General features: G+C 37.0%; 1 protein-coding gene across 7 annotated transcripts in view; it reads right to left on the reverse strand.

Moving 5' to 3' along the window:
- The window catches only part of FOXJ3 (forkhead box J3), a 176,230-nt gene that overhangs the window by 93,819 nt on the left and 58,750 nt on the right, over positions 1-23,661 (reverse strand). For all 7 annotated transcript variants that reach the window (XM_032247160.1, XM_032247161.1, XM_032247154.1 and 4 more), the window contains one exon: positions 11,030-11,104. In XM_032247160.1, the coding sequence (XP_032103051.1) occupies positions 11,030-11,104 (75 nt within the window). The remainder of the gene's footprint in view (positions 1-11,029; positions 11,105-23,661) is intronic.

Raw genomic sequence — 23,661 nt, forward strand, 5'->3', positions numbered from 1 at the left:
CATAAATGTAAATGGGCTAAATGCCCCAATCAAAAGACACAGACCGGCAAATTGGATAAAGGGCCAAAACCTATAGGTGTGCTGTATCCAAGAAACCCATCTCACATGCAAGGACACACATAGGCTCAAAATAAAGGGATGGAGGGAGATTTACCAAGCAAATGGAGAGCAAAATAAAAGCAGGATTTCCAATCCTAGCTTCTGATAAAATAGAGTTTAAAACAACAAAGATGAAAAGAGACGAAGAAGAGCATTATAAAATGGTAAAAGGATCAATGCAACAAGAGCTAACAATCCTAAATATATACGCACCCAATGCAGGAGCACCCAGATACAAAAATCAAGTTCTTAATGACTTACAAAGAGACTTAGACCCCCACACAATAACAGTGGGAGACTTTAACACTCCACTGTCAATATCAGACAGATCAACAAGACAGAAAATTAATAAGGATATCCAGGACTTGATTCAGACCTGGACCAAGCAAACCTAAGAGAAATTTACAGAACTCTCCATGCCAAATACACAGAATATACATTCTTCTCAGCACCACATCACACCTACTCTAAAACTGACCACATAATTGGACCACAAAATTGACCACATAATCACTCCTCAGTAAATGCAAAAGAACGGAAATCATAACGGTCTCTCAGACCACAGTGCAATCAAGTTAGAACTCAGAATTCAGAAACTAACTCAGAACCGCACAGCTTCATGGAAACTGAACAACTGGCTCTTGAATGCTGACTGGATAAACAATGAAATGAAGGCAGAAATAAAGATGTTCTTCGAAACCAACGAGAACGAAGACACAACATGCCAGAATCTCTGGGACATATTTAAAGCAGTGTCTACAGGAAAATACATAGCAATAAATGCCCACATGAGCAGCCAGGAAAGATCTAAATTCAACACTCTATCATCAAAATTGAAAGAGCTAGAGAAGCAAAATCAAAAAAACTCAAAACCTGGCAGAAGACAAGAAATAATTAAGATCGGAGCAGAACTGAAGGAGATAGAGACACAAAAAACCCTTCAAAAAAATCAATAAATCCAGAGCTGGTTTTTTTTTTTTTTTTTTTTTTTTTTTGGAAAAGATCAACAAAATAGACACTAGCCAGATAAATAGAAAAGAAATGATAGAAGAATCAAATAGATGCAATAAAAAACGATAAAGGGGATATCACCACAGATTCCACACAAATACAAACCACTATCAGAGACTACTACAAACAACTCTATGCACACAAACCAGTAAACCTGGAAGAAATGGATAAATTCCTGGACACTTGCACCCTCCCAAGCCTAAACCAGGAAGAAGTCAAAACCCTGAATAGGCCAGTAACAAGGGATGAAGTTGAGGCAGCAATTAATAGCCTACCAACCAAAAAAAGCCCAGGTCCAGATGGCTTCACAGCCAAATTCTACCAGACATACAAAGAGGAGCTGGTACCACTCCTTCTGAAACTATTCCAAACAATCCAAAAAGAGGGAATCCTCCCCAAACCATTTTATGAGACCAACATTATCTTGATACCAAAACTCGGCAGAGACTCAAGAAGAAAAGAAAACTTCAGGCCAATATCCATGATGAACACAGATGCAAAAATCTTCAATAAAATATTGGCAAACTGATTGCAATGGCACATCAAAAAGCTTATCCATCATGATCAAGCAGGCTTCATCCCAGGGATGCAAGGCTGGTTCAACATACGCAAGTCTATAAACGTAACCCACCACATAAACAGAACCAAAGACAAAAAACACATGATTATCTCAATAGACGCAGAGAAGGCCTTCAACAAAATTCAACAGCACTTTATACTAAAAACTCTCAATAAACTAGGCATCAATGGAACGTTATTTCAAAATAATAAAAGCTATTTACAACAAACCCACAATCAACATCATACTGAATGGGCAAAAACTAGAAGCATTCCCTTTGAAATCTGGCACTAGACAAGGATGCCCTCTCTCACCACTCCTATTCAATATAGTATTGGAAGTTCTAGCCAGAGCAATAAGGCAAGACAAAGAAATAAAGGGTATTCAAATAGGAAAGGAGGAAGTCAAATTGTCTCCATTTGCAGATGACATGACTGTATATTTAGAAGACCCCATCGTCTCAGCCCAAAATCTCCTTAAACTGATAAGCAACTTCAGCAAAGTCTCAGGATATAAAATCAATGTGCAGAAATCACAAGCATTCCTATATACATATAACAGATTTAAAGAGAGCCAAATCAAGAACAAACTGCCATTCATAATTGCTATAAAAAGAATAAAATACATAGGAATACAACCTTTGTTAAGGATGTAAAGGACCTCTTCAAGAGGAACTACAAACCACTGCTCAACGAAATAAGAGAGGACATAAACAGATGGAGAAACGTTCCATGTTAACGATTAGGAAGAATCACTATTGTGAAAAAATGGCCATACTGCCCAAAGTAATTTATAGATTCAACACTGTCACCATCAAGCTACCAATGACCTTCTTCACAGAACTGGAAAAAACCACCTTAAACTTCATATGGAAGCAAAAGAGAGCCCACATAGCCAAGACAATTCTAAGAAAAAGGAACAAAGTTGGAGGCATCACGCTACCTGACTTCAAACTATACTACAAGGCTACCATAATCAAAACAGCATGGTACTGGTACCAAAACAGAGATATAAACCAATGGAACAGAACAGAGGCCTCGGAGGCAATGCCACACATCGACAACCATCTGATCTTTGACAAACCATACAAAAACAAGCAATGAGGAAAGGATTCCCTGTTTAATAAATGGTGTTGGGAAAACTGGCTAGCCATGTGCGGAAAGCAGAAACTGGACCCTTTCCTGACACCTTACACTAAAATTAACTCCAGATGGATTCAAGACTTAAGCATAAGACCTAACACCATAAAAACCCTAGAAGAAGTAAAACCATTCAGGACACAGGCATAGGCAAGGACTTCATGACTAAAACACCAAAAGCATTGGCAACAAAAGCCAAAATAGACAAACGAGACCTAATTAAACTCCAAAGCTTCTGCACAGCAAAAGAAACAATCATTAGAGTAAACTGGTAACCAACAGAATGGGAAAAAAATTTTAGTAACTACCCATCTGACAAAGGGCTAACACCCAGAATCTACAAAGAACTAAAACAGATATACAGGAAAAAAACAAACAAACCCATTCAAAAGTAGGCGAAGGACACGAACAGACACTTTTCAAAAGAAGACATATATGAGGCCAACAAACATGAATAAATGCTCATCACTGGTCATTAGACAAATGCAAATCAAAACTACACTGAGATACCATCTCACACCAGTTAGAATGGCGATCATTAAAAAATCTGGAGACAAGAGATGCTGGAGAGGATCTGGAGAAATCGGAACACTTTTATACTGTTGGTGGAAATGTAAATTAGTTCAACCATTGTGAAAGACAGTGTGGTGATTCCTCAAGGACCTAGAAACAGAAATTCCATTTGACCCAGCAATCCCATTACTGGGTATATATCCAAAGGATTATAAATAGTTCTATTATAAAGACACATGCACACATATGTTCACTGAAGCACTGTTTACAATAGCAAAGACTTGGAACCAACCCAAATGCCCATCGATGATAGACTGGACAGGGAAAATGTGGCACATATACACCATGGAATTCTATGCAGCCACAAAAAACAATGAGTTCGTGTCCTTTGTAGGGACATGGATGAACCTGGAAACCATCACTCTCAGCAAACTGGCACAAGAACAGAAAATCAAACACCGCATGTTCTCACTCATTGGCGGTGTTGAACAATGAGAACACATGGACACGGGGGGGATCATCACACATTGGGGTCTGTGGGGGGGAACCCTGGGAGGGACAGCACGGGAGGCGAGTTGGGGAGGGATAATATGGGGAGAAATGCCAGATATAGGTGATGGGGAGAAAGGCAGCAAACCACATTGCCATGTATGTACCTATGCAACAATCTTGCACGTTCTTCGCATACACCCCAAAACCTAAAATGCAATAAAATATATATTAAAAAAAAATAGCACCCCTTTAATTCTCAGAAGTTTCTAGCTTGGACAATAGGTTTAATAGCTCCTCAGACCATCAAAAATAATACTAGGAATGGTCAAACACACAGGAGGTACTCAAAGGCAGGCTGCCTGCCTGGCTAGATGACTGAATGAACATATATGGGTAACAACTATTCCAATGCCTGCTCAGATCCTTGAAATGTCATTTTTGAACAAATACAGATTTTTATTACTTTTAAATACAGTGAGCATCAAATTAAGCCTAGAGGAAGTGTGTTAAGAAATTTACTTTTAATCAGTGGATTAAAATATTAATTGGCATATTGACTGTGGAACGGTAAACAGCTCCACTAAATGTTAAGGATACTTAAAAATTATATCCTATTAAAGGATTAATAGACATATCTCACTTTTAAATCATAATGCCATCAACCAATCCTTTTATAAACTTTTTTACATTGGAGTTAAAATTTTACTGTATCATAATGAATTTCCAAGAAACAGGTGGCTCACCTACATAGTCCACTCACAAGGCCGCTTAACATGACTATTTTGTTACTACTTGAATGTTATATCTCCGTATCTGTCAAGTCTACGCCTAAAAATGACTTGATGGTCAAGTGAACGCACAACTATCAAAAACATGTCTTTCAAATAGTAACTAAATGCTGATAAATCCATATGATGGAATATATGCAATGAAATGAAACAAAACTGCTGATACACACAACGACATGGATGGCTCTCAAATGCATTATGCTAAAGGAAAGAAGCCAGACTCTTCAGAAGGCCACGTACTATATGAGTCCCATTTATATGGCATTTTGGAAAAGGCAAAATTATAGGAACACAAACAGATCAGGAGTTGCAAAGGCCTAGGGAAGGGGTTGACTCCCAAGTGACAATATAGAATATTGTTCTGCGTTTTGATCATATTGACAGTTACACTGTATGTGTTCGTCAAAATAGAATTACACACCAAAGAGTAAATTTTACCATATGGAATTTTTTTTTTTAGTTTCTACGGTTAAATGTTATTTTTTAAAGTAGTTTAGATCTGGAAAAAAAAAAAAAGGGGGCCAACAACAACAAAATGTTCTCTTCCAACCTTAAAAAGAGAACAGAGAACACTGCTCAAACAAAAGACAGCTGCAACTACACTGTTCTAACAGTGTAACATCAAGGCCAACACTTCTTTCAACTTCTGCAATGTTATCTCCCGGAATCAGACTCTGTCACTTCCATCTAACTCAATCTTTCTGATCTTCTGAATACTTTGGCTTTCTAACCTTGGTTTACCTAATGGAATGTCTCACATTCGTAATTCACCTCTGTCTGGACAATCACTCGATGGCATCCATCCATTTCTTCACTCTTGGATTTCATGTTAGTACTTATACTAATTCCCTTAATTCCTGATTCTACCCAACATTGTTCTGACTCGTCCCTCAGCTAAACTTGATCATGCCCTCTATTACTCTTCAACTGGAGTTCTTATCTACCACGAGTTACAATGACAAAGGCTAGCAACTTCATCTATTCAAGTGCTTCAAAAGTCTCCCTTGGGAAGTTATATCAGTGTTTTTTCACTTTAATAAATATGATATTCCTATTTCTGTCCAACCAAACTCTTGCTTATCCTTAAGTCCTACTTCCTGTTTAGGTTGTACAAATACACAGATAAGCAGTCAACTTATTCCTCACAAAAATCATGCATTTACTTAAGACTGGCATTAAAATTACACTCTTATCTTCCTTCTTCAGGGTAATATCTATGATTCCTACAAAACTGTTCATCATTTAAGGTTATATTTTATGTCCCCTCAAACCTCTCCAGTTTTTCTACACATTTTTTAAAGAAAGTGACCAAAATGGGATACTAGAGAGTAATAGGCAATTTACAAATAAATACAACATAATACTAACATGGGCCCCAAAAAAAGAATACCGTTTGAAAAGAAAGATCAGTCAACTATGTTATGGCCCCTTATACTAAGCTACAGAATAGGAATAGAAAAAAATTCATTATTTGTGAGACGTGGTAGCTCACACCTCCAATCCCAACACTTTGGGAAGCCAAGGCAGGAGGATCACTTGAGGCCAGGAGTTTGAGACCAATCTAGGCAACATAGTGAAAACTCCACCTCCACAAAAAATTTCAAAATCTTAGCCAGGCATGGTGGCATGTGCTGTTGTCCTGGCTACTCTGGAGAATTGCTTGAGCCCAGTAAGCTATGAGAGTGCTATGACACTCCAGCATCAGCAACAGAGCAAGATCTTGTTTCAAAAAAAAAAAAAAAATTTTTTTAAGAAAAAATCACAATAATGGAAATTTCCAAAGTTAGTCTCTTAGCAGTGAGTTTGCTATTTCCTCACAAACCAGGAGACTCCAATTTTTACCGTCACTGAGCCTTTACTATTTCCCATTCCCAGGCAAGACAAAGCTTCCCCAACTCCCACACCCCTAAAAACTCTTCTCACTATGAATTAACCGTAGTTATTTCCCCATGACAATCAGGTGGCCTTCATGTGGTTTTAAACTTCTTAGCTATTTTCTTAGTTCTATTACAGCCCATTGCTAGTAAGTACTTAGGTAACTGTTAAAACTAAGCCCTATAATCCTTTAGTCCCTTTCAAGTCAAAGTATCATTTTTCTGAACTGAAGAAAGGGAAACAAAATTGAGAAAAGTTTAAGCTGAAAAGCAGAGAAAGAGAATTATATTTTTTAAACTACATTTAACCAGTAATTTGTTTTTCCCAATGTAAATATTTACCTTTAAGATAATTAAGACACATGTGTTACATAATAAAACTTATACCACAAAGAATTTAAAAAAAAAAAAAAAAAAAAGACAAATCTACAGAAAACAACTAATTTTGAAAAGAGGGGATATAAAATATGGGTTTTTAAAAATGGAAATAGACTGCAGAATGTATAAACAGGGAGAAAAGGGTTGTAATCAAAGGGGGAAAGAAAAACAAATCTGTCCCCAGAAAAGCAGCAAAGTTGCAGATGCAAAATAGAATTTTATTTTTTGTGTGTGTTTCTTAAAAATAAGGTAACATGGCTGCTTGAAATTAGTTGTAAAGAGGTGAGGAAAATGAATTATCAGACCACCAGTGTACATAAAAGGGTACCAAATATTAAAGGTTTTTATGACAAACTCTTCCTAAAAATGAAGGATTAAGTAAGGAATAGATAGCCACATAAAACATCTGTGATTCAACAACAGACTTCGAGATTAGGTTGTTCTTCACATTTCTCTGGTAATACAATGAACAGAAAGCTGTATTGTGAAAATACAGAGAAGATGCTGTACGAACTACTTCTACCTCTTGACCTAAGTCATGGCATCAGCTAGGCAAAATCCTAAGGGGTTATAAAGTCCACCCCATACCCAAAACCAAAATCTACTCCCACCCCACCTTGACTCAATGGTTTTCTCCCACTGTGGTGAGGGTGGTTTTGGAAAAGCTCCTCAAATGCCAGGAAACACTGCAATACAAAAAGAAAAAACAATTCATAAGTACCAAAACTTAACTAACATTTTGGCCTCCCTCTCAAGGAAGATTGATATCATGGGAAAAGTACTAATCTAAAAACTAAGAAACCAAGTATATTTTGCTTGTTCAGCATTCATTCTAAGACTTTTTCTGTAATTCCAGGTAATGTGGAGGGTGGCGGGATGAACACCAGGCACACCTGGTATGTGCTACTCAGCTGGAAGAATATAAACCAGAAGCTGCTAACAGACATATTTGCCACTAATTGGACTGAAAATGAAGGTATCAGAGACGTTAGCAGAACTAAGGGATGAAAAGAGACATTCCTAATGATATCATTTAAGAACCTGGCTCCAGTTCTTCCTTAAGTACTTTTCCCCTTAAGTTAATTTCTATTGAGTTTCTGTGACTGAAAAGTATGTCTGGCCAATATGCCTGCGTTCTAATTCCACACTGAACCTGAGCAAGCTGTTTCTCATCTACTGGCCTTAGTTTCTTCTTTTATGAAATGGGCTTGAGCCAAAGTCTTCAAAGCTTTTTTAAAGCAGTGGAATTTTGTGTTTTCTTAAAAAACAAAATCTCATTTTGAAATCAAAAATAAAAATGACTCTATTCACATAAATGTATCTTGTAAGACCAAATTTACATCTACATCTGACCAAAATCAATGAGAAAAATGTATTTAAACCTTGCTTTGTAGCCAAGTGCAATAGTTCCCACCTGTAATGCCAGCACTTTGGGAGGCTGAGGTGATCGGATCACTTGAGGTCAGGAGTTCGACACCAGCTTGGCCAAGATGGTGAAACCCCGTCTCTACTAAAAATACAAAAGTTAGCCAGGTATGGTGATGTATGCTGGTAGTCTCAGCTACTCAGGAGGCTTGGGCAGGAGAACTGCTTAAACCCAGGAGACGGAGGTTGCAATGAGCTGAGATTGTACCACTGCACTCCAGCCTGGGAAACAGAGCAAGACTCCATCTCAAAATTAACTAACAAACAAACAAACTAAACCTCACTTTGAGACTGATGAGAAAAATTACTATTATAAAATCAAATGTAAGATATTTACTTAGTATGACCAAAATCAATAAGAATGAGGCATTTTAATAAATACAAAACCTTAAAACTGAAAACTACTGGCAAAAGATAAAAGCTTTGATTAGCCTCTCTCACGTCTGTATTTTGTTTTAGTTGCACATAAATTACGAATCCTGACTGAAAAAGAAGAGTAGCAAAAAGCAACATGTTTTCCACATCTGTCTTATGCTATATACTATTCATTAAAGATAAACAAAAGCTTAAACTTCTACACAAAAGAAAAATACCTGACAAGATACACTTTTAAGAGTCTCCAATTGGTTAAAATCAAGTACATGACAGAATTAAGCATTCAAGTGTATTCATTTTTTTAATAAGTTCAAATTCATTTCAAAATCCAATCAGAACCAAAAGTTTATAGAACCCAATTAGTGACTTCATAGAACTCTAGTAAAAAAAAATCTCTGAAGTCTCCTAAAAACATTTTTCAGTCTGACCCATATATACTCATTGCCTATAGAAAATGTGATAAAGAATATATTTTTAAAATCTAATGATCTTTTTGCAATAAGCCTCCTTCAAAGGAAAAGGCGCACCAATTCCTATTCAGCATCTCAAAATTAAACACACAGAGAAACAATTTTTATAAGACTATTATAATAATCTGTTCAATTTTACAACCAATTTGACAGGATAGATTATAAAAAGTGCTATAACATGTTCATTACTTCAGAAAAACTGCTTTAAGCTAGAAATGAATAACTTCATCTCTAAACTCAAGAAAGTTAACAGTCTAACAGAGGATACAATATATTCATTCATTCAACAAGGGTGTCTCCTCAGTGCCACCAGCCACTGTGCAAGCAACTGGGTCTAACAGTGAACAAGATACACATGATCCCTACTTGCATACATTTCGACTTTAAGAGCAGTAGATAACTAACCAAGAGTCTGAAAAAAGAGACCATATGAGTAAGTTAATTTTTTTTTTTTTTGAAAGACTGATGCCTACTATGTGAAGGTTATTATAAACTAGAGGGTCAAGCCCAGCAATCCACAGTCCAGTTAGGAGCTACTACAATGATGACAGTCGCTACAAAATAAAAGGAACTCAAATGAGGAGCAAGAAACTCAGCTCAAGTAATGGGGAAACAAAAAAGCCTCAGAGAAGTAAGTAATGTTGCCACTCAATACTGAAAGACAAGAAGTAGAATAGAAAAGTAAAGCAAGGAAATTTATAGATAACCATATGAATGCCATGTTTAGAAAACTTCAAGTAGTTCTTCAGTGAGTCTTGAACAAGTGAATTATAGCTGAAAAGGCAGATCAAGAAAAAAACAGTAAAGAATATTTTATAAGAAGAGAAAGTAAACACCTCCAAGACACTAAGGAATACTTTTAAGCAAGGTGCTTACATGACTAGGCTTACGTTTTAGAAAGATTCTTCCAAGGATAGCTAGCCTAAAAACAAATATAAGAAGCCTACCCACTTAAACAAGCACTATGTTTGCCAATAAATACACTGTCTGAAAGTCCTGATCTAGTAACTTACCTTGACAACCAAATACGGTATAACCAAGCACTCTTAAATTTCAGAAACCAAGCAAATAGTACCAAGTGCAGGGCACAATATAGTTGAGTAGCTATCAAAACAACAAAAAAAAGGAGAGTCACAATAGATAAAATGCTAAAAATGTGAAAAATGCAATGGTGCCAAGAGGTAAGAGAATTACACTCTTCTTGATTATACTCAGAAATGGGTAAATAACAGAGAAACTATTTTATTCCAGTGTAAGAATACTTCCACTTGTTGCCAATTACACACAGATGCACCCTTTATATATAATAATTAATTGTAATTCCTGACAAGCAGCTCAAACACCAAATTTAATTTAATACACAACACTTCAACCAAAGATTAGATTAGAAACAGCAAAGTACAGGCTGGGCACAGTGGTTCACACCTGTAATCCCAGCACTTGGGGAAGCCAAGGTGAGTGGATCATGAGATCAGGAGTTTTAGACTAGCCTGGCCAACATGGTGAAACATGTCTCTACTAAAATCACAAAAATTAGCTGGGCATGGTGGCAGACGCCTGTAATCCCAGCTACTTGGGAGGCTGAGGCAGGAGAATTGCTGGAACCCAGGAAGCAGAGATTACGCCACTATACTCCAGCCTGGGCAACAGAGCAAGACTCCATCTCTTTTAAAAAAAAAAAAAAAAAAAGAAAAGAAAGAAAGAAAGAAACAGCAAAGTACAACAAAGCTGTGATATACAACAGCTCTACACTAGTTAGCTTCCCACAGCTTAAAACTCTCCAACAAGCTGAGATGGAGCAGGGTAGGGGAGGACTTGCTATTTCGCAGAGGTTCCCATTCAATGAACTGGAAAAGTTCTTATTTCAAATATAACAATTCAATTGTTCTAAGAAAATGAATCCTACCTTTCCAGGGTCATCTTTCGATCGAGGCACTTTAAGGAAACACTTGTTCAGTGACAGATTATGTCGTATGGAATTCTGGAATTAAAGAAGAAAAGCCATAAGGACAATAAAATCCAAAAAACATAACCCATCTTTAAAAACAGAATTAGAAATCTAAACAACTCTACGCTTTAGAAGACAATTATGAATGGAATAAACTTTTTAATAAACTTCAAATTTCAAACTTTTTGACTTTCAAATTATGAATGCAAGGGGAAGTTGTTACTGGAAAATAATCTCTAGTGGATTTCATAAAATATATGTAGCATTTTAAGTGTTTAAGACTTTTAATGATACAAGAAGATGCCTGTAATGTAATGTTAAATATTAAATGCCAAACATAAAACTGGCATATGATACATATTATGACTTTAATTATGGTATATATTTTAAATGTATTTATTTATTCTTGGAAATAAGCCAGGATGCAAAATGTTAGAAGTTATTCTACACAGAATTAAAAATGATGACTATTTTCTTCACTTTACTTTTCTGCAAGGTCCAAGTGGTCTGTAAGACACATGTATTACCACTTTTTAATTAGTTTAAAAAATGTTAAAACACACACACACACACACACACACACAAAATTCCACTGCTCTATTACAAAAAAAAAACAAAACATATAGAGCCCCATTAGGTTCTCACCACAATCTGTAAAAAAGAAAACCACGTGGAAAAATACTGGCTACAGGGGGCTAGGAAGAACATCTAGACTCCTCAGTGTAGCAGGGAAGAATAACCAAAACCAAGGTGGGTAGCAGGAAAATGCCCTTAGAAACCTGCAGTCTGTGAAACAGAAATTTATTCATGAATAAGTAGGACTATACCACAATTCTTAAAGAATATGCCCCAAAGTCAATTTCTTCTCAGTTAAACGCTCCAAAACCCATTCCCAAATGGGTTTGTTCCCAAATGGCTAGTATTTGGGAGAAAAGAGGTCCAACTGCATTTGGCCATTACTCAGAATGGTACCTTTTGGGGTCATATTTTGGCACAATATCTGTTCTATTTTTTAATAAAAATCCAGTAGTCTAACAAGAATGCCTATAATAAAACCTCCCCCTCAGGCACAATATTGAAATTTTAAACATTTTAAAAAGATGACTACAGAATATAAATTCAAGACCATCTTATTACCAAAGCAGAAATTTAAAACTTATGCTTGGGATATAAACAGCTACACAGAAAGATGCTCTCTCCCAAAGAGAAAATCCTAGGTAAGCTTTAAAAAAAAAACAAACTTATTTTTAAGCCACATCAGAGAGCTCAAGTTGCAAGGCAACCAAACCACATTCCTAAGAAGAGCAAGGCTATTCAATGAGAAACTGGACACACAACTAAATCACTTTTGGCAGAGCACAGGAAAAAGAGGTGGGTACCATCCAAGCAGTTAAAAAGAAATTAGTTAAAATTTTACAAGCCAAACATGGGGTTTTTTGTCACTTTAGAGCAACAAAGACCCTGGACACAAGAGAAGTTCCCACACACTCTTAAACTCTTCTCCATAGGCTTTTACCATGTGTTCCTAAGAAAGAATGAGGGTAAAAAGGAGACCCAAGAAAGTCTCCCCTAGCGGCATAAACAGGAAGAAAGTGATTGACAGTGATAGGGAGTGAGGAGACAATGCCCAGCAACCTTCCATAGATTTTACAAAGCAAAACAAGAAGTTTGTGGTAAAGACAGCAAAACCTCTCACCTGTAGGACTCTGGCAAAGATTCTCTGCTTCTGGGAGAAGAATGGAAACAAAACCATGGTGCCTCTAGAGAGGGATCGGAAACTGTTCCCAGTACATAGGCAAATATGATCTGCTGCTGGAGGAAAAGTAGAAGCAAATCCCTTGAACTCTGGGAGAGGTACAGGAAAACTACTTTGGGCCCAGGATCCTACACAGATACCATGTAGAGGTCTGCTACACCTGGAGAAGAGATGGGAAACTCCCACCCAAAAGCAACTACAGATACGCAAGACTAGTTTGGCTGAGGGAAAGAAACACTGAAAAAGCCCACCCTAAGTTCAAGGGTCTACATAAGACTGAGGCTAGACCAACAAAACAGAGAAAACCCCTGCCTCTACCAAAAGCATAATACTAAATAACAAGGAAACGCAGTATACTGACAGAGAAGGGGCAAGAAATTCCCATGTGTAAAAAGGTAGGCAGAGACAACTAAAATTAAAGAGATGAAAAAATTAAAATTTCCTACAGTACCTAAGCCCCACTCTCCAAGCACAAGTTAACAGGTGCCTACTGCTGGAGGAATGTAAAGTTGTGGTATACTGAAGATAAAGATATCAATAAGAAAATCCAAATTACTGACAAACTGGCTCAATCTCCACAAGAATGGCCTGAGAAAAAAGATGCTTATCCATTTACAAGTACAAGTACTATTTACCTCAATGTCTACCATTCTTTTACACATATCTGGTCTCAGTCAACAATTAGAAGATACAGAAAAGAAAGGAAAAGTTACTGCCAAGAGATGAAAAAAGCAATAAAACCCAAGAGAAGGCTGAGGTGTTAGCACTATCAGAAAAAAAAATTTAAATAACTAGGGTTAATATGTTAAAGGATCTAGCAGAAAAAAGTAGACAACTTGCCTGTATAAAGAGATGGAGAATTTCAACAGAAATGTGAAAAATAAAGGGACAAATATTAAATGATAGAAATAAAAAACATGATTAAAGATTTTAAAAATTCCTCAAATGTTGCTCATCATTAAACTAGACACAACTAGAGAAAGGCTCAGAGAACTTGAGGGTAGATTAACAGAAATTTCCAGGTGGAGATGAGCACATTCACACAAAGCAAAACAAAAACAAAACAGATCATCCAAGAACTGTGTGATGACACATGCAATGCAAGTCCCAGGAAAAAAAGAAAGGAATGAGGCAGAAGGAAAATCTGAAGTAACAGTCAAAAATCTTCAAAAAATAATGTAAGACAACAACGTGAATATCCAAGAATTTCAGAGAATACCAAGCAGAATAAAGTAAAAGTCCACACCCCTATATTCATTACAGTGAAAGGGCTAAAAACCAAAATAAAGACTATCTTGAAGGCAGCCAGGGAAAGGAGATTACATATAGAGGAACAAAGATAAGAATTACAGTGGACTTCTCAAAAACTATGCAAGCCAGAAGGCAATGGAGTGACATCTTAAAATACTAAAAGAAAAAAAGCCTGTGAATTATATACACAGTGAAAATATCTCTCAAAAATAATGGTAATATAAAGACTTCCAAACAAAAAAAACTTGAAAAATTTCATCTCAGCTGACTGACACTGTTACAAGGAAGTTCTTTTGGCAGAAATATGAAATCAAACAAAAATGCAGATCACAAAAATAAATGAAGAGTGCCAGAAATGGTAAAAAATGAAGGTCAATTTAATGCTTTTAAAAGAAAACTGTATGAACATATTCAGACTGTAAAAAATTAAAAAGGGGAAAAGATAACTGTGCAAAGCAAATATAATTTATTATGGAGTCTGTAACTATATAAAAGTAAAACGTGTAACAATAGCAAAAAGGATGGGTTAAAGGAACTCTAAAGACATGGTTTACAAAATTCCTAAATTATACACAAAATGGTTTAATACTATTTGAAGGTAGAGTGCAGTAAGATGTTACAATCGATGAATATTTGCATTCCCTCAAAATTCTTATGTTGAAACCTAATTCCCAATGTGATGTTTGGAGGAGAGGCCTTTAAGGTGATTAGGTTACGAAGGGTGTCCTCATGAATGAGATTAGTGTTCATAAAAGAGGCTCAGAGTTTATTGCCCCGTTCTACCATGTAAGGTTATAATGAGAACACAATCATCTATGAGCCAGGAAATAGGCCATCACCAGAATCTGCTGGCAGCTTGATTTTAGAATTCCCAGCCTCCAGAATTACAAGAAATAAATGTTTGTTGTTTGTAAGCCACTCACTCCGTGTTTTCGGTTTTCTTTCCATTGTTGTTACAAGAGCCTGAATGAACTAAGATGTGTATAGTAAACCCTAGAGTAATCACTAAAAAAAATTTAGAAAAGGGGATAATAACAGAATTGTGGAGATAAAATGGAGTCATAAAAAATACACAATTCAAATCTAAAATAAGACAGGAAAAAATAAAGAGGCATCAGACAAACTGTAGTTCACCTACCCACCTTACAAGTTGAAGATGAGGAAAACATACAAATCAAGATTGTCACAAGAAAGATGTATCATTTGTAAATGGCTCAGTGTGAACTCATCACTTCAAAGGAACTATACACCTCTCTACAGTCTTCCTCCTCTACAAAAAGATTAATTGTTGGAAATCTTCAGGGTTCTGACCTATGTCTTTTTCATTTCTACATTTGCTGCCTAGCCAATCTCATCTACAGCCAATGACCACCTGTCACAAATCACTTAAATCTGTCTACATCCAGCACACACCTTTCTCCTGAGTTCCTAACGTGTATTTCCAACTATCAACTGTATGTCTCCAGAAACTCCTCAAACTCAACATATTTAAAACTAAACTCAATCTTTATGCCCAATGTGATTTTATTCCAGTTTTCCCTTCTCAGTTTAAAGACATTATTATTCACATAAGTGCGCCCATCAGAAACCTACATCCTTAACTCTTGTCTCTATCTTACAACCTAAAACAAATCTATCAGCAAATCTTACTAAGCCTCCCTTAGATTTGCCTATCTTACCCCATCTTTTCTGTGACTATCTCAGTCCAGGGAACCAGTCTCAGCAAAACTGGTATAACAGCTTCCTAACTGGTGTCCCCCTTCCTCTCTGCCCTGCTTCCATCAATCTCCACTCTGCGGAGAGTTACATCTTCACAATGCAACTTTGGTGCTACCCCTTCACTTCAAAACTCTGAATGCACTTAGGACAAAATCCAATATTCTTAAGCCTCCAAAGACTCTTCATGATCTGTCCCTATTTTTCTACATTCATCCCCTCCAATGTTCTCTCTCAGGTACTAGGCTTTCGACAAGTTGCTACATCTGCAAAGATTACTGCCCCCAGTCTTATTCCATCTTCTTCATGTAAATCAATCTACTCAATTTTCAATTCTTTCTTGCATTAAACTTCAGTTCTTTAGGGAAGCCCTTTCTGTGCTCACAGATTAGTTAGGTTCCACCGTAATAAACTTCGTCATCCTGAATTTCTCATCATATTTCCAATTATTTGTTTAATGGTCTTCCCCCTCCATGCTGTATTCTCTTCCAAAATGCAAATAGGTTCCAAGAGGGTAGGAACTTTGTCTTTCAACCCAAAAGCTAGCATACAATGTTTTTCATGTGGTAATCACATTATCTGTTGAAAAAAATATCAAAAGCCTATTTAGAATGTAAAAACACTCACAGAGATATGGAAGCCAAGACTTGTACATACATATAAAACCCATAAAGAAAAGGGGTTACTTCAGACCTTACAGCTTGAGTAGTCCCCATCTCCCATAACGCCAAGAAAAGAAGTTGGTGAAGTGAAGAGGCAGAAATAATTAGGTGATTTTTTTTTCAAGGCCAATCAATATGATGAAAATTCCTAGGCTCCAACTAAGGTGTCTAATTTAAAATTTCTGGAGTAGCGACCTGGCAATTCTAATTTTAAAAGCATTCTAAGTAATTTTTATTTTAAATTTGAATTTAAACTGCTACCACCAATCCAACCAACTACTACATTCTTATCCATATCTTTCTTCTGTGAGTACTGGTTTCTCTCCCCATAGGCACCTCCCCCAAAATCAGTGAAGTACTCATTTGTTCTATCCTACCTAAAATACATTCAGAATTGCTATCAACTTTCTAACTTCTTCTCTCCAAACTTCTTTCCCTGGGGTTTTTGGAGATAGAGACTGCCTCTAGCGAAGTTCCACTACCAAACACAAATATACTAAGTTGATGACTTCTTTGTAACTCTTTTTGGCCTTTGAATGTACGCCATAAAGGCATATAAGGCACATACCGAAAGTTTCTTCAATTTGTTTTCCATGTGATTACATTATTAATTCAATACAATGTTAGGCTTGTTTCTGCTTGTATTCTGTTTGAGAGTTTCCTTTTTACATCCCTTTCGATTTTTTAAAAAATATGTAAAACATGTACATGGGTTTAAAGTTAAACTATATAAAAAGGTATACACGTCAGGGCGCAGTGGTTCATGCCCGTAATCCCAGCACACTGAAAGGCCAAGGCAGGTGGATCACAGGGTCAGGAGTTTGTGACAAGCCTGGTCAACATGGCGAAATCCCATCTCTACTAAAAATACAAAAAAAATTAGCTGGGCATGGTGGCAGGCGCCTGTAATCCCAGCTACAAGGGAGACTGAGGCAGGAGAATTGCTTGAACCCAGGAGGCGGAGGTTGCAGTGAGCCAAGATCGTGCCACTGCACTCCAGCCTGGGCTACAAGATCAAGACTCCGTCTCAAAAAAAAAAAAAAGGTATACTCAAAATCTTATTTCCTTCTACATCTCTTCCACCTTGGTTCCCATCTATCCCCTAGAGGTATTTATATTTACTGCATTTCTAGTTTAAATCCCTAAATTTATTTTCACAACAATGAGCAAACACATAATGTATACTATTCCTTTTATACCCACACAAAAAGTAACATAATACACCCAGATACCACTTTTATATTTTTCTTTTTTTTAATTATCTTCAACTTCAACAACTTAGTAAAAGTTAATTTTTCTCAAAGTGAATACCATGAAGATTTATTATTTTATTTTATTTTATTTGAGACAGAGTCTTGCTCTGTCACCAGGCTGGAGTATAGTGGCATGATCATAACTCACTGCAACCTCTACCTCTTGGGCTCTAGCAATCTTCCCACGTCAGCCTCTCAAGTAGCTGGGACCACAGGGACACACCACCATGCCCAGCCTAATTTTTTTTATTTTTTATTTTGTGGAAACAGGGTCTTGCTGTACTGCCCAGGCTAGTCTCAAGCCATCCTTCTGCCTTGGCCTCCCAAAGTGCTGGGATTACAGGCATGAGCCCACCACACATGGCCTGAAAATTTAATTCCTTTTCCTCTAGTGCAGAATACAAAATCATTCAATTATGGAATATCCAAAGAAGTATTTTTAGTAATCTCCTTTCAAGGCCCTGACACAAAATGAAAGGGAGTTTAAATACTAAAATTCTATTTGAGTCTTTTTAAGTGACAGTGGCAACATATTGTCCTCTAGGTTGCGTAAGTTGACTCTGCATTTCTGGACAGGTGGTGACAGTTGCTTTAAGATCTTTCTCCAAACCTCTCTTCAACCAATAGAAGCTAACTTCATAAGTTCTAAGTGACCTCCCATTTTCCCATGACCCACCTCCTCTATACCTGAAGAACAGCAAGCAGCAAATTGCTGAAGTGTTCTAAACAAATCTAAGCAGAGTGAATGGGAAGTAAAATAGAAAAACACAAGCCTGTGCAAAGGAGAAGATAAACTAGGTTCCATTTGTCTCCACTAGAAGTGTTCGAAATATTTCCATGTTTATAAAAATAAATTAAACGTGATCATGCCACGTGCTAGGCACCAAATACTTAAAAACTGGGTAAAGTAAACTTTAATAGCAATCTCTGGAAATATTAAAGCAGTAGACAGGACTGGATCATCTCTCTCAGCATCTTCTAGTTCTAAGAGCAACATCATCCTTCTCTACCCATTAGTTCTCTACCTATTTAGTTCTAACAATGACATTACCCGTATTAGTTCTCTACCTATTTAGTTCTAACAATGACATTACCCGTCTCTATTTCTTCCAATTGAAACTGTATCACTACATCTAAAACAGTTTCAGACCCATTACTTGGACTGGTTATTCAAGAAATATCAGCAGAATGCATTTGACATTCTCAGGTAGACATCATCAAAAAATGAAGCCAGACAAATTAATGAGGAAAACAACATTCGAACTTTATATGCTATTCCTTAAACTTGGACCAAGCTCTTCAGTTTGGCATTCATATATTCATAGGATCTCCATATTCTGACTCTATCACACTCTACTGTAAACTGCTATAACCAAGTGATTCTTAACACTTGAACTTTGAAAAACACCTCCACAAATCTTATCCTTCAAAATACAGCTCAAGTCTCACTACCCCCATTGGCTGTCTAATGACTCCCCACTTCTTGTACTTCAGTAGCACTTACTCTCCGGACCACCAATTTTACATTATCACACTCCCCCATAAACTCATTAACTGTACCCTTCTTTTAACACTTTTTACTAGGTCACATATACAATGGATATTGTCATAGTTTACACACAGTAGGTGTGCCCAATTAGTCAACTATTTATAGCACAGCACTCTAGAGTCCTCTATTTCAGAGCTTTTTTACATAGCATAATAATTACTTGTTTATATGTATTCATCTCATCTAATGAAGACTGTATGCTCCCTAGGGCCCTGTGCTACTCTGCTTAGTACTACCAAAGCCTAGCACACTGCTTCACAAGAGCAGACAATAAATAAATCCTTTTCACATTAATGAATGAAAGACTAAATTAGCTGAGGGCAAGGCGCAGTGGCTCAGACTTGTAATCCCAGCATTTTGGGAGGCCAAGGCAGACAGATCACTTGAAGTCAGGAATTCAGAACCAGCCTGGCCAACATGATGAAACCCCATCCCTAGTAAAAATATAAAAAATTAGTTGGGCATACTGGCACGTGCCTATAGTCCCTGTTACTCAGGAGGCTGAGGCATGAGAATCACTTGAATTCAGGAAGCAGAGCTTGCAGTAAGCCGAGATCATGCCACTGCACTCCAGCCTGATCAACAGAGAGACTCCATCTCAAAAAAAAAAAAAATTAGCAAAAAGAGGAGGATATTATCTAGAACAGAGATTCCAAATTAGTAGTCCATAGGATGAACCCAGACACAAGACTTTTTTCTGGCCTGCAGAGATTCATGAAAATCAGAATTAGCTGACAAGAGTTAAAAATTTGGAAATTACACACAAAATCCAGATTTCCCTTTTCCTGGGGAGCAGAGTAGACTGGAAGATCTGCCATGTGCCCTGGAAAGCAGTAACTAGCTAGAACGTAACTGCTCCTTTTACATTAGACACACTTTTCCGTCTGGCAATTTTTTTGCTTTCCCTATTTACATCACCTATCTGGCATCTGCAGGCACTGAGGTTTACAATCAATGACACTGACCCATGAATCCTTAGTGGGCTTTCTAAGCCACGTATTCAAATTTTGGCCATTTCTACTCCCTAGCCACCAAGTGTTTCCATAACCACACAGGTTTATCAAAATTTTCTAGCCTTTCCTCATGCTAAATCTTGACAAAAAGGGTCTACAGCACCGTAAAGCCAGAAAGCACAGCTTAAACAGACCCACTACTACTTGCTTAGAATGATGCTCTGATTCATGTTTCATTCAAGTTTTATTAGGTATATCCTCCACTGAAACATTCTGTTAGGGTAGACTCCTATTCAAAATATACTGTTAACAATCACTTCTCATACTGAATTAGCCAGCTAAGGGGAATTTACCCTGGCAAATTAAATTTAATAAATATTTATATAGTTTTTGTAAAATTATGCATCTTTCTAATGGTTAAGAACATGAGCACTCAAAAAAAATCTCCAAGTCTGGTACCAAATCCTGACTCTACCTCAGATTCTCTAGCTGAGAAACTCCAGAAAGTTACTTAACTTCTCTAAGGCTTTGTTTTCTTACCTTTAAAATTTGGACAATAATAGTACCTACTTCATAAGGCTATTGTGTGGCCTAAAGAGACAATGGTGGCACTTAGTATAGTGCCTGGCAGAATGAAAATAATAAAAGCAGTTATCATTTTGAGTATCTGAGTAAAAACTAGTGAAACAAGATTTCTGAATTTTAAAAAATCTCTAAGTTCTATAATACTGCTATTAATAAAGTATATGATAATACAAGAAAGAGATTGATTCTATAGGGAGACAAAAAATAACACGAGTTGAAATAATAGGGCATTATCAACTGAAAAAAAAAAAGGGCAAAAGAGACAAAGTCCAAGGAGAAATAAGAGAAAAACAAAAGCGAGAAGGAAACAGATGTGCTTACTTACAGGGACAGTTAGTAGGTTGGAATGGCCAGAAGTAGTATATGAAAGGACAAAAAATAGAGCTAAAAAGGTAGATTGGGACCAAGATTCATGCTTTCATTCAAACTGCATTTATTGAAGCTTACTAAATGGAAGCACTGTGTGCTATGGTATGAAAGAGAAAGAGATGCAAAAACTTCAATGAGGCACAATCCCTTCCCTTACAAGGGAACCATGCACAGCACATCCTTGGTGCACAGTAAATCAGCAAATGTCTCTAATAAATCCAGTCAAATGAAAAAGGCAAAAGTGTTGAAGCAGGAAGGGCTAAGAGAAACTAAAGAGTAACTACCATCTGATGGTAGACCTAAAGCCCTAACACTCCCTTCCTCTACATGTATACACACACCCGACATGGCACACGACTGGGTAATTCCTATGTAAGAATATGAATATAACACGTGCAGACAAGGAAGTAGGTTGAGCCAGGCGCAGTGGCCCACATCTATAATCCCAGCACTTTGGGAGGCGGAGGCAGGAGGATCACTTGAGGCCAAGACCAGCCCAGGCAACAGAGCAAGACCCTAAAAATTAGCCAGGTAGGCGTGGCAGCACGCACCTGTAGTCCTAGCTACTCAGGAGGATAAGTCAGGAGAACCACTTGGGCCCAGGAGTTTCAGACTGCAGTGAGCTAGGATCGTACCACTGAACTCCAGCCAAGCTGACAGAGAGAGCAAGACTGTATCTAAAAAAAAAATAAAACTTAAAATAAAAATTTAAAAAGAGCAAGTTGAATTATTTGTTGTATAACATAAATTAGCTAGTACCTCAAAAGTCTCCTTAAAGTAGTAGCTGATTCCAGGGTTGGGAAAGGAAGATATACTATATAGCCCTGGAACACCTTATTTTGCCAAAAAGAAAGAAAGTGCTAAGCAAAGAAAAGTATGGGCCAACCTGTAAGAGCTCCTAATGGCCAAAGTTGCAACAATTTGAATGACAACAGTAGCACAAAGAATAAATATCTATGAGTGCATACTATTATAAATAAATGATTGAATAAATGAATAAAAGAGACTAAAGGAACAACTCAGCTTTTCAGAAGAATATTAATTAATAAATGTCAAAGGAATTAAGGAAAAGAGAAAATCACCATTAGAAAACAGTAATAATCAGCCAAGCTCAGTGGTTCACGCCTATAATCGCAGCACTTTGGGAGGCTGAGGCAGGAGGATCACCTGATGTCAGGAGTTCGAGATCAGCCTGGCCAACATGATGAAACCCCATCTCTACTAAAAATATAAAAATTAGCTGGGTGTGGTGGTGGGCACCTGTAATCCCAGCTACTCGAGACACTGAGGCAGGAGAATTGCTTGAACGCAGGAGACGGAGGCTGCAGTGAGCCGACATGATACCCCTGCACCCCAGCCTGGGCGACAGAGTGAGACTGTCTCAAAAAAAGAAAAAAGAAAGAAGAAAGTAATAATTGCTACAATTATGACCTACCAACGAATGCTAAAATTAATGGACAAAAGTTTAAGAAGAAATAAAGTACAGTAAGTCTTCATTTAGCACTACTAACAGGATTCTTGGAAGCTGCAACATTAAGTCAAAGTACTGCATGTCTTCAAATAATATCATTTCGTTATAATGTTGGTAAGAAAAAAAATATGGTCTCACTTTATGCAGTTTTGCTTAAAGTCACAGTTTCCAAAAACCTATCGAAGTTGAGGACTTACTGTATTTGCATACGCTCAAAGTATCCTCCCAAAACATTATTATTTACAAAATGATAAATAACTTTACAATGAAGAAACCGGCAGATATCCCCTTAACCAAAGTATCACAGGTAACATTCCCATTAAGACATACTTACATTATCTATCCCCTGATATATTATGCACAAAAGGCCACATCATATCTGTATTATTCTTCCCAAAAATGTATTACTTCATTTTAATCATAAGAAAACATCTAATCATGAGCAACTTATATTGCCCAGGCTGGTCTCAAACTCTTGTTCTAAAGCAATCCTCTTGTCTTCACCTCACAAAGCACTGGGATTATAGGCATGAGTCACCATGCCCAGTCAATTTCTTAGTTTTGATAATTGTACTATGGTTATATAAGATGCTAATATTAGAAGAAGCTGATGACGTATATACGGGAACCTTCTGTACGGCTTTTGCAACTCTTGTGAAAATCTAAAATTCTTTCAAGATAAAGATTTTTTAAAAAGTCTTGGCCAAGCACAGTGTCTCACACCTATAATGCCAAAACTAAGTCAGGCCAAGGTAGGAGGATCACCTGAAGCCAGGAGTTCAAAACCAGCAGGGGCAACAGAGCAAGACCCCATCTCTACAGAAAATTTAAAAATTAGTTAGTTGACCATGGTGGTGTGCTCAGGCACTTGAGCTTGGGCAAGAGAACAAGACCTTGTCTCTAATTTAAAAAAAAAAAAAAAAAAAAAAAAAAAAAAAAAATTGAAAAATTAATTACTAGTTGAATTAATACCTTGTTTTTTTTTTTAGGTTCAGTTCCAACAGTTCTGACCTCCGGGTGTGGTT

Source organism: Sapajus apella, unplaced genomic scaffold, assembly GCF_009761245.1.
Source record: "Sapajus apella isolate SASKATOON/1434 unplaced genomic scaffold, GSC_monkey_1.0 scaffold62, whole genome shotgun sequence".
NCBI classification, from domain to species: domain Eukaryota; kingdom Metazoa; phylum Chordata; class Mammalia; order Primates; family Cebidae; genus Sapajus; species Sapajus apella.